At 38.8% G+C, this 15,427-nt stretch overlaps 1 protein-coding gene across 1 annotated transcript in view; it reads left to right on the top strand.

Moving 5' to 3' along the window:
• Positions 1 to 15,427, top strand: part of tok (tolloid-like protein 1 tolkin) — a 128,370-nt gene that overhangs the window by 88,923 nt on the left and 24,020 nt on the right. Inside the window, exons 7-9 of the mRNA XM_028177309.2 lie at positions 1,014 to 1,192; positions 8,513 to 8,743; positions 9,128 to 9,268. Coding sequence (XP_028033110.2) covers positions 1,014 to 1,192; positions 8,513 to 8,743; positions 9,128 to 9,268 — 551 coding nt within the window. The remainder of the gene's footprint in view (positions 1 to 1,013; positions 1,193 to 8,512; positions 8,744 to 9,127; positions 9,269 to 15,427) is intronic.

Here is a 15,427-nt window from a genome sequence, read left to right as displayed (position 1 = left end):
CTTTGACCGAATTCAACGTAGGGCATCTCGGATTGTCGACGATCCTGTACTTACCGATCGGCTAGATCCTTTGGCACTGCGTAGGGATTTATCTTCCCTATGCATACTTTACAGAATTTACAATGGGGAGTGTTCCGAGGAGTTGTTCAATTTAATAGAAGCCGCTGATTTTCGCAACCGATCGTCTCGCCGGAACTATCATCCGCACCATCTGGATGGTTGGCGTTCCACTACAATGCGTTTTAAAAACAGTTTTCTGCCACGCACAGTAAATCTCTGGAATTCGTTGCCATCAGCGGTCTTCCCCAACAACTGCGACATTGGGTTATTCAAGAAAAGAGCATATTCTTATCTGAAGGGTAGGCAACGCACTGGCGTAAACGCTGGTGACCGTGGGCGGCGGTGAATCACTTACCATCAGGTGACCCGTCTTGCTCGTTTGCCTCTTACTTGTTATAAAAAAAAAAAAAAAAAAAAAAAAAGAAAATAAATTTTAATAAATTTGAATTGAAAGTAGTGTAAGAAAAAAAGATTTTATTGTAAAAAAAGCGTGGGGTGCATGGTATCAGCAGCTATAAATATTTTATGAACAGACATGAGTAGAAGGGTTATTTTGATATAATAATATCCTGAAAAGCACCTGTAAAAGGTTTCTATAAACGCGTATTTTGTTAGTTTTTTTAAACTATTATTTATTTTTCATTTTTTAGTTGAATTTCAATTTTTTCAATTTTTTTTAAATATTGAATTGTCATCGAACCTTAATAAGTATACAAAATTTCGAGTTAATCCGACGTTTTGAAGAGGCACAAAATCATGTTCAAAGATTTCTTTACATACATACATTACGTCTGAAGCTAATAAAAGCGTATTAAAAAATCACTTCAAAATCTGCGACGCGAGTGTGATATTAAAACGAGAATATCAACTTGAAAACAACCTTTAAATAATCATGAAAGAGCGAAATCAGTCTGACCTTTATTTACCTGAATCTATAAACCACTGCTTCGTAGCTGCTGCTCATTCGTTGGCAAAAGGGGCGCAGGCGCCCAGGCTATATCAATCGGGAAGAACTGTGACAAGTTCGGCATCGTGGTCCACGAGCTGGGCCACGTTGTCGGCTTCTGGCACGAGCATACGAGGCCCGACAGGGATAACCACGTGCAGATCATACGGGACAACATCATGCTCGGTGAGTTTATACCTAAGATTGGCTAAATCTGGTTGTAGCATCAAGAAGGCTATACCTAGTTTTAATAAAATGAAATCGGCTACACCTAGGTTTAAACACCGAAGTGCGGCTACACCTAGTTTTAGCCGGCTAGAACTATGTGTAGCCGCATTTCGGGTAATTTTTTTTTATTGCTTAGATGGGTGGACGAGCTCACAGCCCACCTGGTGGTAAGTGGTTATTGGAGCCTATAGACATCTACAAAGTAAATGCGCCACCCACCTGGAGATATAAGTTCAGTACACCGGCTGCCCCACCCTTCAAACCGAAACGCATTACTGCTTCACGGCAGAAATAGGCAGGGCGGTGGTACCTCACAAGAGGTCCTATAAAAATGATATTAAATTTTGAATCCCCAATATTAGTGTCGATAATAAAAATAACGGCAACATTATGAGAATAACGATAAAAAAAACCATCTTATATTCTTAACATTCCAATGATGCTTAAAGAAAAAGTCATGATATAACAACAATATTACAGTAATGTGTTTATTTTGAAAATAGAGGGTAGTTAACAACATTCGCATTGCGATAAATAACACTAATCGTCCGTGAACACCGAATAATTATGCAAAATGTTCGGAAATAATATAATGACGATAATGGATGCGATATTCCACCCTAAAATTAGTTTTAATTGTGTCTGTATTGCTACATATCAAAATTTAAAGGATCAAAACACTCGAATAAGGGCACTCAGAACGAAATGCGTGGCAATAGCGCACGTACAATGACTTACTCGCACACGCCCGACGTACTTGACCCGAATCCATTTGAAATGTCCTAAGAAATCTTCACAGCTGTGATGTTACACCGTAGCGTGTAGTTTCAATGCACGACAAATCCGTGAACATTGAAATTTTTTCATTTTTTTTCCTACCCATGCTGATACCCATAGAGGCTATATCAGCTTCGCCCTAACGTGTAGGTGAGCTCACGGGGCTCAAACCGGAGCGGTGCTAACACTGGCCCTAACAAGAGCAATGCTTCGCAGAATCTACCACCGGATCGAAAACGCGACCCACTGAGAAGTTTCGTTGAGAAACTCAGTGGGCTGTGTCTGTGGGTTAATTCACTCGTCGAGACCTTCGTCGCAAGCGACGGGGAACGTTGAAAGTGAACTAGTCTCAGAACTGACCGATTTAAAATCAAAGCTCCTTAAAAATGACCCTCTTTTTGTTTATTAAAACGAATTTTAAGGTTCAATTTTGTTACTGATAATTATTTTCACTTTATTGTTTACGAAGTTTGAAATGCTTTTCGTGGTCACTCACAGATGACATAGGCGTTTTTCACCGATATTTAAATTTCCTTTCCGGTCCTTCTCTATTCGTATCCAACGCTCGGCCGGAATTTGCCAGTTATCATATCATTACCATCAGCCGCAGACATACCGCTAGATATAGGCTTCTGTCTAGGATCGCCATAATGACCGGTTCTGCTCTACTCGTACCCAACGCTCGGCGGGAATTTGCTAGTTATCATACGATCACCATCAGCCGCAGATTTTGTTTAGGATCGCCGTAATAACCGGTCCTTGTCTACTCGTACCCAACGCTCGGCCGGAATTTGCTAGTTATTATATCATCACCTTCAGCCGCAGACGTAATGCTAGATATAGGCTTCATTCTAGGATCGCGATAGTGACCGATTCTGCTCTACTCGTACTCAAATGATTCTTGCGACCGTCAACAGCTCGTTGGTAAACGTTGTGGCAAGGTCTTCATACTTTATTCAAACTATACAACAAATGTCAGACTTCGGTGTCAATGTCACACAGCAGTCGCAGCCGTCGTGTCACCCGTGACGTCTGACGCATAATCTCGCCACGCAGCACGAAAAAGCGACGCTCTTCCTGTTTATTTACATAACATTGTAAAGGAGCCCTTAGGATTGCGAAATATCTTCACACTATTTTATGCATGACCAAAGATTTTTATGCGTTCAGTATTATGATTCGCGAAATATGGCTCGACGCGCCAATGTTCGGAGTTTGTTGGGTATTTGCGGGATATGTCCACTGCTTCTGTGTGATCAAGATTCACGGCGTGGTCCATGAAAAAACTGAACTGAAATTAATAGAAAAACACCAGTAAGCGCAAGTTTTTTGATTCCGTCTACCTTAGGCGCAGTCTTCCGTATGTCGTCCGGATAGATTACTATCATTCTGATTTTCTGATCTCACTCGTCATACTATTTTATTGAACACCTTCACACACATACCTATAACCACACGTTACCAATACCTATAAACACACGTTCTACTCTTCTTCAGCACGTGTCCACATAATGCTGAGTGTAGGTCCCTTCATATGCACTCCATTCTTTTCGGTCTCTTGTGTTTCGCATCTATCACGTTCTACTAATTAACTTCAATAGCTAGTCACTCGCGCTTACTGGTAGTAGGACCTGGGTAGGAAACCACCATCCCGCCTATTTCTGCCGTGAGGCAGTAATGCCTTTCGGTTCAAAGGGTGGGGCAGCCGTTGTAACTATACTTGAAACCTTAGAACTTATATCTCAAGGTAGGTGGCGCATTTACGTTGTAGATGTCTATGGGCTCCAGTAACACTTAACACCAAGTGGACTGTGAGCTCGTCCACCCATCTAAGCAAAAAAAAAAATCGCGCTTACCTTATCGCGTAAATCTAAAAATTAATAACACCTCAATCTCGTGAGAAAATTCGCACAATAATAATGAGGACTTTAGCGTTATCACCGGGCCTATCACGAAATTATCCGGTTAAATGTTACGGTCATTACCCGATTACGTAATCTGGACGTTTGTCCTAAATCCGTAATTTGATAGCGTTCTCGTGTATTTAGTTAGTCGAAACTTGGCGTGTTAAAGCATTGTTAGGCAGACTTAACCGATTTCGGTGTCATCTATAATACACAATACTTAGTCTGGCCATAAATACTGTTACAAAGGAAAACAAAAAAAATTCTATGGCAAATAACATTTATTACTTTTACAGTGTGTTAGTTTAATAAATAAATATAAAACAATTTAAAGTATAAAAAGCTTATTCGAGGTGGTCTCCATTGGCTGCAATACAGTCCTTTAAACGTTGAGGCCAGTTATCAATAGATGCACGCACTCTTTCCATGGGAAAATTTTTCACTGCCAATCGTAAGGATTGTTTTAGGGACTCCAAATTATCATGGCGTTTAGAGCAAGCCGTGTACTCCCTAAAACTGACTATAAATCATAATCCAGCGGATTAAGATCGGGACTAGACGACGGCCAGTCTTCAGCTCTGATGAAGCCCGAAACGTTCGTTTCTAACCAAGACTGCGTAGACCGAGCTTTATGACCTGGCGCCGAGTCTTGCTGGAAGGGCCATTCTTGATTATTGAACATGGTGTTGTTAAGGGGCTTCACTACCTTCTCAAGAATGGTATCTTGATACACTTGTGCTGACCTTTTTCACAAAAATATGGCCCAGTCACTCCTTCATAGCTAATACCCCACCTAACCATCACTGCAGTCGGATAGTGCCCACGTTGCACTCTGTCGACTAATTGGGAAGCTTCCTTAGAGCTTTGAGCATAAATACGGTCATTTTGTTTGTTAAAATGTTGCTCAATTGTAAAAATTTTATTTATTTATTTATAACTTCTTATACTAGAAAGTTTATAGACGGACTTAATGCCATAGGCAGTTTCTAACAGTCCCCTAAGACTGTGCAGAGATGAAGCTTGGTAGGTGTAGTGTGAAGGTGATATTACTTAAACATATGTGTATATATTACATATATAATATTTATAGATACAAATACTCGTACTTAAATAAATACATATACATATCATAAATATATACATATAAAAACATATATAAAATCATAGAAAAAAATTCTCATCCGTAAACAAAATTTTTCTATGACCTCCCTTTGCGTACCGCTTCAGTAGTTGTTTCGATTTTACCACCCTATTTTCTTTTAAATTATTAGTTAAGACATGACCAGTACGTCTCTTATAGGCTGCAAGTCCTAAGTCATCTTTTAAAATACGCGACATGGTTCTAGGTGCTATCTTCATCTCCCGAGATAAAATATTTTGCTTTCGGACAGAATTTCTTCGAATTCTTTCCCCTACTGCTTTGACCACCTTTTTCGTACGAACACTACGTGGACGGCCAGTTCCATTTTTCTGTCACAAACAGAGGAGGTCTCATTGCACCTATTAAAAGCCCGGTACACAAATATTTTACTAATACCAAACGTATGGAGAGTTTTAAAAATTGCATTTGGCTCCATACCTACTTTGTGTAATGCAATCACAGCGATTCGGTTCTCTTTATCACCCCACTCCATTTTAATATCGCAAAATATTGTACAATGTATTGGCGCCAAAATGACAAAACTCAATGAGCAATCATATAAAAATGACAGATTCCAAATTCAAATGTAATATTTCGTTTATTTTTAATTGTACAGTAACAGTATTTATGGCCAGACTAAGTACTATTAAATTTTATTCTTGTTTATCTTTGTTGGATGGACGGGTGAACGAATTCACGACCCACCTGACGTTAAGTGGTTGCAAGAGCTCATAGACATTACAGTGTGAATGCCACCAACTACATTGAGGCGCAAGGACCGTTTCCATTGCACGCATCACGGCTTCTCGTCAGAAATAGGTGCTAATAGTAGTAACATATATTCAAATTTATACGGTTTTGATATTTGTTACACCTAGTTTTATTCTTTCATCGTGCAAGTCACTTTTGAACGTTTGAATTAGTTAAGCAATCGATTTATTTGTAAATTTGGTATCTGCCTGCGGGATTCGAACAATGGCATGATCGCATCGCGTGGATTTACACCGGGCGTCTTATCTTTTAGGCCACGAGGATTTCAATTTCAATACGATTCAACAAATAGAAGGAAAATGCAACTGGCTATTTATCTAATTTTTTAGCTTGGTTTAGACAGACGAGCCTACAGCTCATTTAATGGCGAGTGGTCACTGTCATTTTCGTCAGCAATCCCAGGACCAAAGTCCTTCGGAGGCCAAACATTTGGATTACAGGCCATTATCAAAATAATAACACAATTTTATCACAAAACAAACATCTAATATCAGGCGTGACGTATATTCGTTCAATATGCTAGTCTCCACGATGACAGTATTAAAGCTCCGCCTAAAACTAATATCGCAAAATTAAATGACAATATTGAAAGTAATTTGTTAAGCTAATAAATCAGGTCATTGTCTTAGAGAGCGCAGATAGTTAAAATACCAAGGAGAAATACTTCAGACATATTCCGTTCTAAATGTAAAACTTAACAAGGGAAATTTCACTTGATTTTCTAGCGGTTAAAGCTTAAGTTGGCTTGTTCGTAATTGAAAATAGCGAGGCTTCTGAATACCGCTCAAAGTTTCCGTAGTTGACGTTGTAAGCTTAGAATAAACGTGTTTAAATTTCAGTTTTTATGAACAATGAAAGTTATTGAGTTATTTTTGTTCGTATCACGAACTAACTTTTAATATAAATATTGTTATTTACCAGATTCTTATCACGATTCTTGGTTTTGTAAACTGTCTATCTATAACTATTCGCGTAGCTGTGCTTACAAACTTACGTACTTTTGCGGTAGGCAGCGGCTTGGCTCTGCCCTTGCCTGGCATTGCTGAAGTCCATGGGCGACGGTAACCACTCACCGTGTGGGCCGTGTGCTCTGCCTGCCTACAAGGGCAATAAAAATAAAACGCCAAGACCGCGGGTAGATTGCCGATTATGAATGGAATTTTTACTATCTACCCTCTATCTGGCGCGTTTATTGCTGCATTATCATAATATACCATGTTAAAGCTTAAGTTGATAAAAAGTATAATGTGCAATGTAAAAGTGTTTTTGCTGCCTATACTAGCTACAAACTTATTGGCAGTAAGGCGTATTATAAAGCAATACGAGTAGCTACTACCTACTGATTGTCTTCATAGACAAAGTCCATTGATATTCTCGTCGGATCTTCTCAGTGGGTCACGGTTCCGATACGGTGGTAGATTCTGCGAATAACTCTTCTTGCTATTTTTTTATTTTTTATTGCTTAGATGGGTAGACGAGCTCACGGCACACTTGATGTTAAGTGGTCACTGGAGCCCATATACATCTACAATGTAAATGCCGCCACCCACCATGAGATATGAGTTATAAGATCTCAGAATAGCTACAACGGCTGTCCCACCCTTCAAACCGAAACGCATTACTGCTTCACGGCAGAAATAGGCAGGGCAGTGGCACCTACCCGCGCGGATTCACAAGAGGTCCTTCAACCAGTAAGGAGGGCTAGTGTTAGCAAATTCTTCCGTCTGCGCGTAGCTGGAAAAACCCCTTAGGCTACCACCGAATAGTTTCGGAAAAAAATAAAACTGACTAACTAAAGGATAATCGTTTTGTAGATTGCAATTGAGGCTTCGACATCATAACATCCGAGGATTGCTTGGCGTCACTTGGGTCATAACTTTTCCCATCCACCAATAAAAAGTGTCTATTAATTAACTGAGAATTCAATCGAAATACCGTTTACGACAGCAACAGCTGTTCAGTCGCGAAGCCCACTAACTCGGGACTTACGCAAGATTCGTAACTTTAAAGTCTTCAACTCAATTCCAATTATTAATTATTCGTCGAGTTTCAATTTAATTTCATAAATGTTACTGTAGATTTATACACAGAATTCACCAAACGAAATCTCTTAATAAGTAGGTAGGTATGTTCGAGTCGATTTGATGTAAAGTTGTTTAAGAAGAGTTGAATTCTTATGGCTTACTATTTACTTTCTGGGTAATGAAGGATTTTAACTATGCGGATAGTTGGATTTTTTCCCGTTCGTGTCGTAAATGGCGACTAAAAGATTCAGTGAATAATCAGAAGCAACCTTCTCTGAATACTTCAATTGTACTTAACCACTTAACACTAGGTGGGCTGTGAACTCGTCCAACTATCTAAGCAATAAATAAAAAAATTGTAAACCAGCATTTACTGCTGGTATGATCGCACGGGTTGATACTGCTATTTTTTGTAAAACCTAGCCGTCCGCACTTAGTTTGCATACTCCTTGGGGCTACCAGGGTTTAGGTAAGGTAAAACTCCCGCCGGCCGTGAAACAGTCATTCGTTTGGATTTTAAGACACAGCCGTTTCAGACTGTGAATTCCTGTCTTAAGGGGCTTCAGTAGACATTTAAAAATCACCTGAGCTAGGACATCTTCCCAAGAAAAAAAACTTGATCCACTACATTATCGCTAATTTAATAAACATTCCTTCGCAGGCCAAGAATACAATTTCAACAAGCTAACAGTTGAAGAAGTAAATTCGCTAGGACAAACGTACGATTATGATTCAATAATGCATTACGCTCGAAATACGTTCAGTAAAGGATCATTTTTGGACACAATCCTGCCGTTGGAGGTGCACGGAAAGAAACGACCAGAGATTGGGCAGAGAATCAAACTTAGCGCCAGTGACATAGCGCAGACTAATCTATTATATAAATGTGCCAGTAAGTATGCATGTTCTGAAGGATTTTATGGCCAAATATGACTTGAATTATTTTATAGTAATTTTACTGTTTGAAGTAAAACTCCAAATAAAGATTGCTAATTACTATTTTGACTACTAAAAATTACAACAAACACAATTATTGATCGCAACTTAGAATTACCATTTAGGCTATCTCTAGCGCGAATGTTTTAATATGTTCTAAGTTGTATCAATTGAGATTACAACGGGAATGATCAGTAACGTAAAATGTGTCCACCTTTGGCATCAGGGTATTTTTGGTATTGAACAAAGAAATTTTAATAAGAACCCACCTTTTTTCCAATCCGCAAATACCCGTTTTCATAGTGATGGGAATAAACCCATGTAACAACTTTTGCTACAGAATGCGGCAGGACATTATTGGGCAACTCTGGGTGGTTCAACTCGCCTGGCTGGGGAACCGAGCCAGTGCCCACAACACCAGAGCGTTGCGAGTGGAGGATCGTGGCTACTCACGGAGAAAGGGTCGTGCTCAATATCACTGGTGAGTCTAAAATGAAAATTTAATTACCTTGAGGATCCGTTTGCTGTGGTGGAAATTCTGTAAAGTGGCTCATAATATTATAGGAAAGATTTTAAACATAACATAATTGAAATGTCAATCGGTAGCATAAAATTTTTAACAAGTGTCTATATTAAAGCGATAATACATACAAGAAAAAATATATTTTGTAAGTATTAGTCGCTGGCACAATATGTATCATAGACGTCGTTCGAATTCCACCACTCAGCTTAAGACCAGACCAGACGAAGGCATAAATGATTCGCGATAGAGGCAGGCAGGGTACCTACCCGAGTGTGTTCGCATTTTCTAAATCCTGCCATCCATATCCATATTTTGCGGGCTTTTCATTTCTTTATCGTGGAAGTCGTAAGCACACGTTAAGTATTTCTTTAGCAAGAATTTGTATAGCGATGTAGTCACTTCACTAAACTATTGAATGTACCATATTAAAGACGGGATCTGAAGTACTTAAAGTGCCATTGGACAGTCGGCGCTCGATCTTAGCAAACACTCGACGAACTATCAACAGTGCTCTTTTATGTGTTGTAGCTACAAAGTTTGCTATTAACTTGTTATTGTACGTGATAAACTAACGTTAAGACGTCATGCACTTGGCTTGACTGTAATTTGAAATGCTTAACTACTGTTCTAACTTGAATTGTAGTAATGCTTTAAGAAACGCGAAGTCAAGGTACACCGAAATGTGTTTACATTGCATTTTGGACTTTTGTAACACCGAAATGCTTGTCTAAGATAAAAATCAATTAAGGGAAAATGGGCAGGTTATGCTAGACAACGAAAACCTATTTTTGCTGACAAATTCATGCATATTTGATAGATCGTTTACCTTCCAATGATTCAAACTTTGGCTTATTGTCTTATGAATGGTATAGGCATTAATATATTTAAAGTATAAATAATGCACTTACCCACCTGCCCGTAGCTGGAATAGCCCCTTAGACTACCAGGCTAGCGTGGAAGCAGAGAAAAAAATAATGTTTAAGTAAGCGCGTCATTAAACTGTAAAATTTTAGTTAGTCAAATCAATGTAATGTTTCCTTAAATTTAAAGATTTGGTGCAGTTTTCTAATACTCTATAAACTCTATATTAATGATCTTTACAAGACGCTCATCTCTCTCTGATAATAAGGGTTCGAATGTAAACAGCTTGCAATATAACAATGTGCAGAAGAACATACCTTTTTGGGTATCCTCGAAATGTTTGCTAAGGACTTCGATTGTCCAATTTCAAGAAAAGTGGCCACTCGAGACACGACTCTCGTTTCCGAGCACCGGTTTGACTAAGCACGATATTTATCTACTGTACTAATGTAGAGTAGAGCATATATGTATATATGTTGAAGAATGTTTGCCATTAAATGTTTTGAGAGAAAACTGTTCCTTGGTGAAAATGTGTAAATACACACATACACTAAAACATAAGTGTCGTTAATCTATACTAATATATAAGTCTGCAATGGTTTTTACGGATGTTCCGTTATAGCTACTGAACCATGCATCCGATTGACTTGAAACTTGGTATCCATGTAAAAAATACATGCACTTAATGGATAGGCTAATATTTCTATGAGTGTTGGATTCCCTAATAATAAGGACAATAAATAATAATGTTTAATTTTAAATGCCCAGCGAAGCGGGCGAGTACGACTAGTAATTTATATATCAGTAGTGTGTGTGCTGATAAATATAAAAAAGTTTTATACAAACAACTTATTCGTAGCGAATGAAATTAGGTTCAAACGATTAAGCTACTAGCTTAATCTTAATGACTGGACCGATTGAACTATATTGGGTGATTGAGATGGTGGTAACAATCTGAATCTAGTTGAGGCAACATTTTTAAATAAGCATCCCCAAAAAATTGGAAATTAAACAAATATGTGAAAAGATCACTGGTAGATTTGTAAAAATTGGGGCCAAGCAATATGTTGGCTCAGCTGATCCGTAACAATCTTTGACATATCAAATAAATGTAGAATCGTAGGCAAACATTTTGGAAAAGAATAGCGTTAGAATAACTGGACCGATTTGGAAGGAACACGTTCTGAAATATTTTTTAACACGACGCACTCTTTCGTTTCAATGAATTCAGTATTTTTACATGCGTCTGATTCAAGCAGTTTTATTATCTCTCTTGCAATCATAACTGTCATGTTATCCTTTTTATATTCCTATTTTGAAGAAGCTTAGCTAATTTGAATTAGTGAAACTTCTTAATTTAAAATTATAGTCAATGAAATAACGACTGCGTCATTGCGATTAGCCAAGTCATAGACACAATACATGCCGAATTTTGATGTCTTTTTGGTCGAGTACTTTCTGTTTGTGGCAAATAGTAATTCAGCTTCGGACGTCACCAAAGCATTACAATCACCGTGATGTCATATATCTTAGACAATGATAAAAAAAAATGTGACAATAAAACTTGCCCCTTTCTTACAAAAAATTGGATTTATATTTCGTATCGAAAAGCAACGTGGTTCGCGCGAGATATTCGAAGTGATTTTTGAGCTATTTATTGAATTTGAGAGTAATTTGTTAATTGACGTGTGTCTGCGAGCACTCAGCAAGCAGCAGTTTAATGTTGACATTATTAATGCAATGGACAACGATTAGGTTGTAGGCCTCTTTTGTAATGTGTCAAGGATGTCGATTGATGATGATTCTGATTCGTCTACCATGATTCAACGTGTAGTGTTAGACTTGATTATGTTTTGTAAAAGCAATCATGCCCGTCAGCTTTCATATTGCTGAAGGTTTTATTCTCGAGGCTCCAACTACACACACACACACGCTACCACATTTAAGAGTCCGTGAGTTCATCTTCGGTGTCCAGTAAAAAACCTAAAATACAATGGCATAAGTATTGTTACGCGCTGGGGCTCGGGATAAATAAAATTTCACCAAAGTATCACTAAAAACTGTATTCAACACTTAGAACACTTAAAACACTTAAAACACTCAAAAACACTCAACAAAAACACTTTAAAACTTTCAATTCGCTTGTTCCGCTTCGCTTCAGGTGATCCGTTCGCTTCGAGTAGTTCCGATTACTGACTGACTGCATGCCATCCTTACAGCGCTTTTATAGCCGATACCTCATCCCTAGAATTATCGAGAATATTCTACACATCTCTAGTAGTAGTTTCCGCTATTTGTCAATAAATGACGTTGTACTTCTCGAGCGTTCTAGATCCTTCGATATTCGACTATTCGGCGATAGATGGCGTTACTCTTACCGGCGTAACAGTATTTTACAATTACAGCTCCTTTTCCGTAAAGTAAATAGTAAAAATAGTGTCCCATTAATCTTCGTCAAAGTAACATCTGCTGCCGAGACTATTAACTCAATAAACTGTCCGAAATGAAATAAAATGCTCCGTCAGCCAGTGACCAGTTCCGTAGACGAGGCATTATTTATTACCCACGATAGTTTATACGGTTAATTATTCAGAAGTTTTCGATATGACAATGATTATAGTTTATTGATAGAACGCCAGCTTTAGAGCCGGATCCTTATAATGCGAAACGCCGACAGATCGACTCTCAATGATGCGTATAAAGTACGGAGCGTAGGAATATCGACTATTTTCTATTCTATTTCCCTTTTTTTATTTACATAAATACAGCTATAATAAAAAATATGTTCCGTTTGTGTATTTCGATATGTCGTGTATTTCGACGAACGACAATCCGAACGAAAATATTTGCAGTAGGCAGTGGCTTGGCTCTGCCCCTGGCATTGCTGAAGTCCATGGGCGACGGTGACCACTCACCATCAGGTAGGCCGTATGCTCGGTACCTACAAAGGTGATTAAAAAAAAGAAGAAGAAAAAAGGAAAATAACTAAGATTCTGTGCACACTTAATTAATAAGGTACCTACCGTTTTTCAAAAGTCCTTTAGCAATTCCTGAAATATTGTGAAAATAAGCTCAGCAGCACTAAAAGTTTTATAAGTTATAGCGGAATATATATAACTCAGTAGCTCAATATATGAACTACAATTAACAGAAGAAAAAAAAAAACAAAGAAATGAATTTTAATTTTATAATAACCACACGACTTTTAAAATGTTATACATGTCGGCGCACATCAGGGATGGCTAAGCGGTAGTTTCGTCATCACTCGTATTCGATTGAACTCAGTTTAGTAAATAAAACTTTTCAATAATAATTAGTGAAACTCAACACACACAACTTTCACAATGACAGGATAAACCGACAGTTTCGTTGCACATACCGACAGACCGACTGACTGACTGACTGACTGAAACGGACGGAATCACTGTCTGACACGAATGCCACGACTCTGTCCACGTACCGCCATTTTATAACTGTGGCGTTACGGAGTCTACCCTTCATTTTGTGATATTTATCAAAACAACATTTCATCATTTAAAATAATAATCAAAACCACTCTCTTAATATTACTAAAAGTCGTCAACCACGACACGGCCATTCTGTCACTTTGACGTTTGTGTATTGTTGATATTCCGAACTATTGACCCGGATGCGACACGGCCATCCTGTGTTACACACGTCCTCGTGTGTTAATCTGAAACAAAAGCCAATACCGCACAGTATCATTCATGCTCGGCCATATCTGACCACTCTACTAACATAAAAGTCTTGTGTCATCACAAATTCTATAACGACATTGAAAGATTACACAAACGAAAATAAGTGATTTACTACTGCTGCAAGTTCTCCCCGTACAATTCATGTACACAGTAACTAAGTCATCCCTGTGACTACAAGTGTTCAATGATAGTCATCCCTGTGACTACAAGTGTTCAATGATAGTCATCCCTGTGACTACAAGTGTTCAATGATAGTCATCCCTGTGACTACAAGTGTTCAATGATAGTCATCCCTGTGACTACAAGTGTTCAATGATAGTCATCCCTGTGACTACAAGTGTTCAATGATAGTCATCCCTGTGACTACAAGTGTTCAATGATAGTCATCCCTGTGACTACAAGTGTTCAATGATAGTCATCCCTGTGACTCTAATCAACAGTCATCCCTGTGACTCTAATCAACAGTCCTTTTATGAGAACCATCGCATATAGATTTCTCGACAAGAGAACATTCGGCACCAAAATCCAAATAAAAATAATACGACTCACCAGATTGTTCTCATTTACCAAAAATAATCGATATTACACAGCTACCGGCATGTCGCTCTGCTCGGCCGGTGAATAGTTGACCCATCGAGCGCCGACAGACGGCGCTTGCGTCCCATATCTCGTATTGGCTGCAGCAATCACGTATTGATTGCGACACGGTCTTCCTGGCTGTACACGTCCTCGTGTGATGGTTAACCTACAATCAAAAACATCCACGAGAACACTTGTTCCGCTCGATCCCTCCTGACTACACTTTACGACTTATCGGAAAATTTAAAGTCATCAAAGCTTTAAACTGTTTTAATACCATTTTAACCAAATCAAACAATAGGGTATACAAAGTTCATTATTCAGCAGCCAGAGCACGTACCACAGTCGTTCATCAAACTTCAAATTTACTCTGTACAAATCAGGCATAGCTTACAGGAACTCAGATCAAAGAAAACTTCCGAGTAAAAATATCTAACGCCACGGCTCTCCAGCCGACCAGCAATCGCAATTGCCCTCATGATGCGCATCCACAGCGTGGATCGCCCGTGTGCATCACCCGCTGACTACACACGATGGTCTTTACAGACCCCGACCTCCGCCAGAGCCAAACGCGCACCGCACACCCACGGACTACTTGAGTTGCCTCAAGAGACACCGATTTCTACCGGGCTACGACTACGTAATAGCTACTGATACGGTCGAACACAATACGGCCGATAGACTATCCTTACTCGAGTTTTCACCACAATTTAAGCTTGCTCTTCATCATCATCATTTACATCAACCTCGACTGGTATGTGTCATGCTGGCATTTTTCTTAGCCTATCATGTGGGTATTTGTAAGTACGTTTTGAATTTAAAGCTTTCAATGTGTAACGGTCACCATCCAATACTTCAACTACTTTAAGCGGCCCTTTAAACTTCGTATCTAATTTCGTTTGATTACGCTCTTCGTTTTAATGTGTGGACGAGCTCACAGCCCACCTTGTGTTAAGTG

The sequence above is a fragment of the Bombyx mandarina genome, chromosome 09 (assembly GCF_030267445.1).
Source record: "Bombyx mandarina strain Sakado chromosome 09, ASM3026744v2".
In the NCBI taxonomy this organism is placed as follows: domain Eukaryota; kingdom Metazoa; phylum Arthropoda; class Insecta; order Lepidoptera; family Bombycidae; genus Bombyx; species Bombyx mandarina.
The sequence above is the reverse complement of the archived record's forward strand: the minus strand, read 5'-3'. Positions and strand labels throughout refer to the sequence as shown.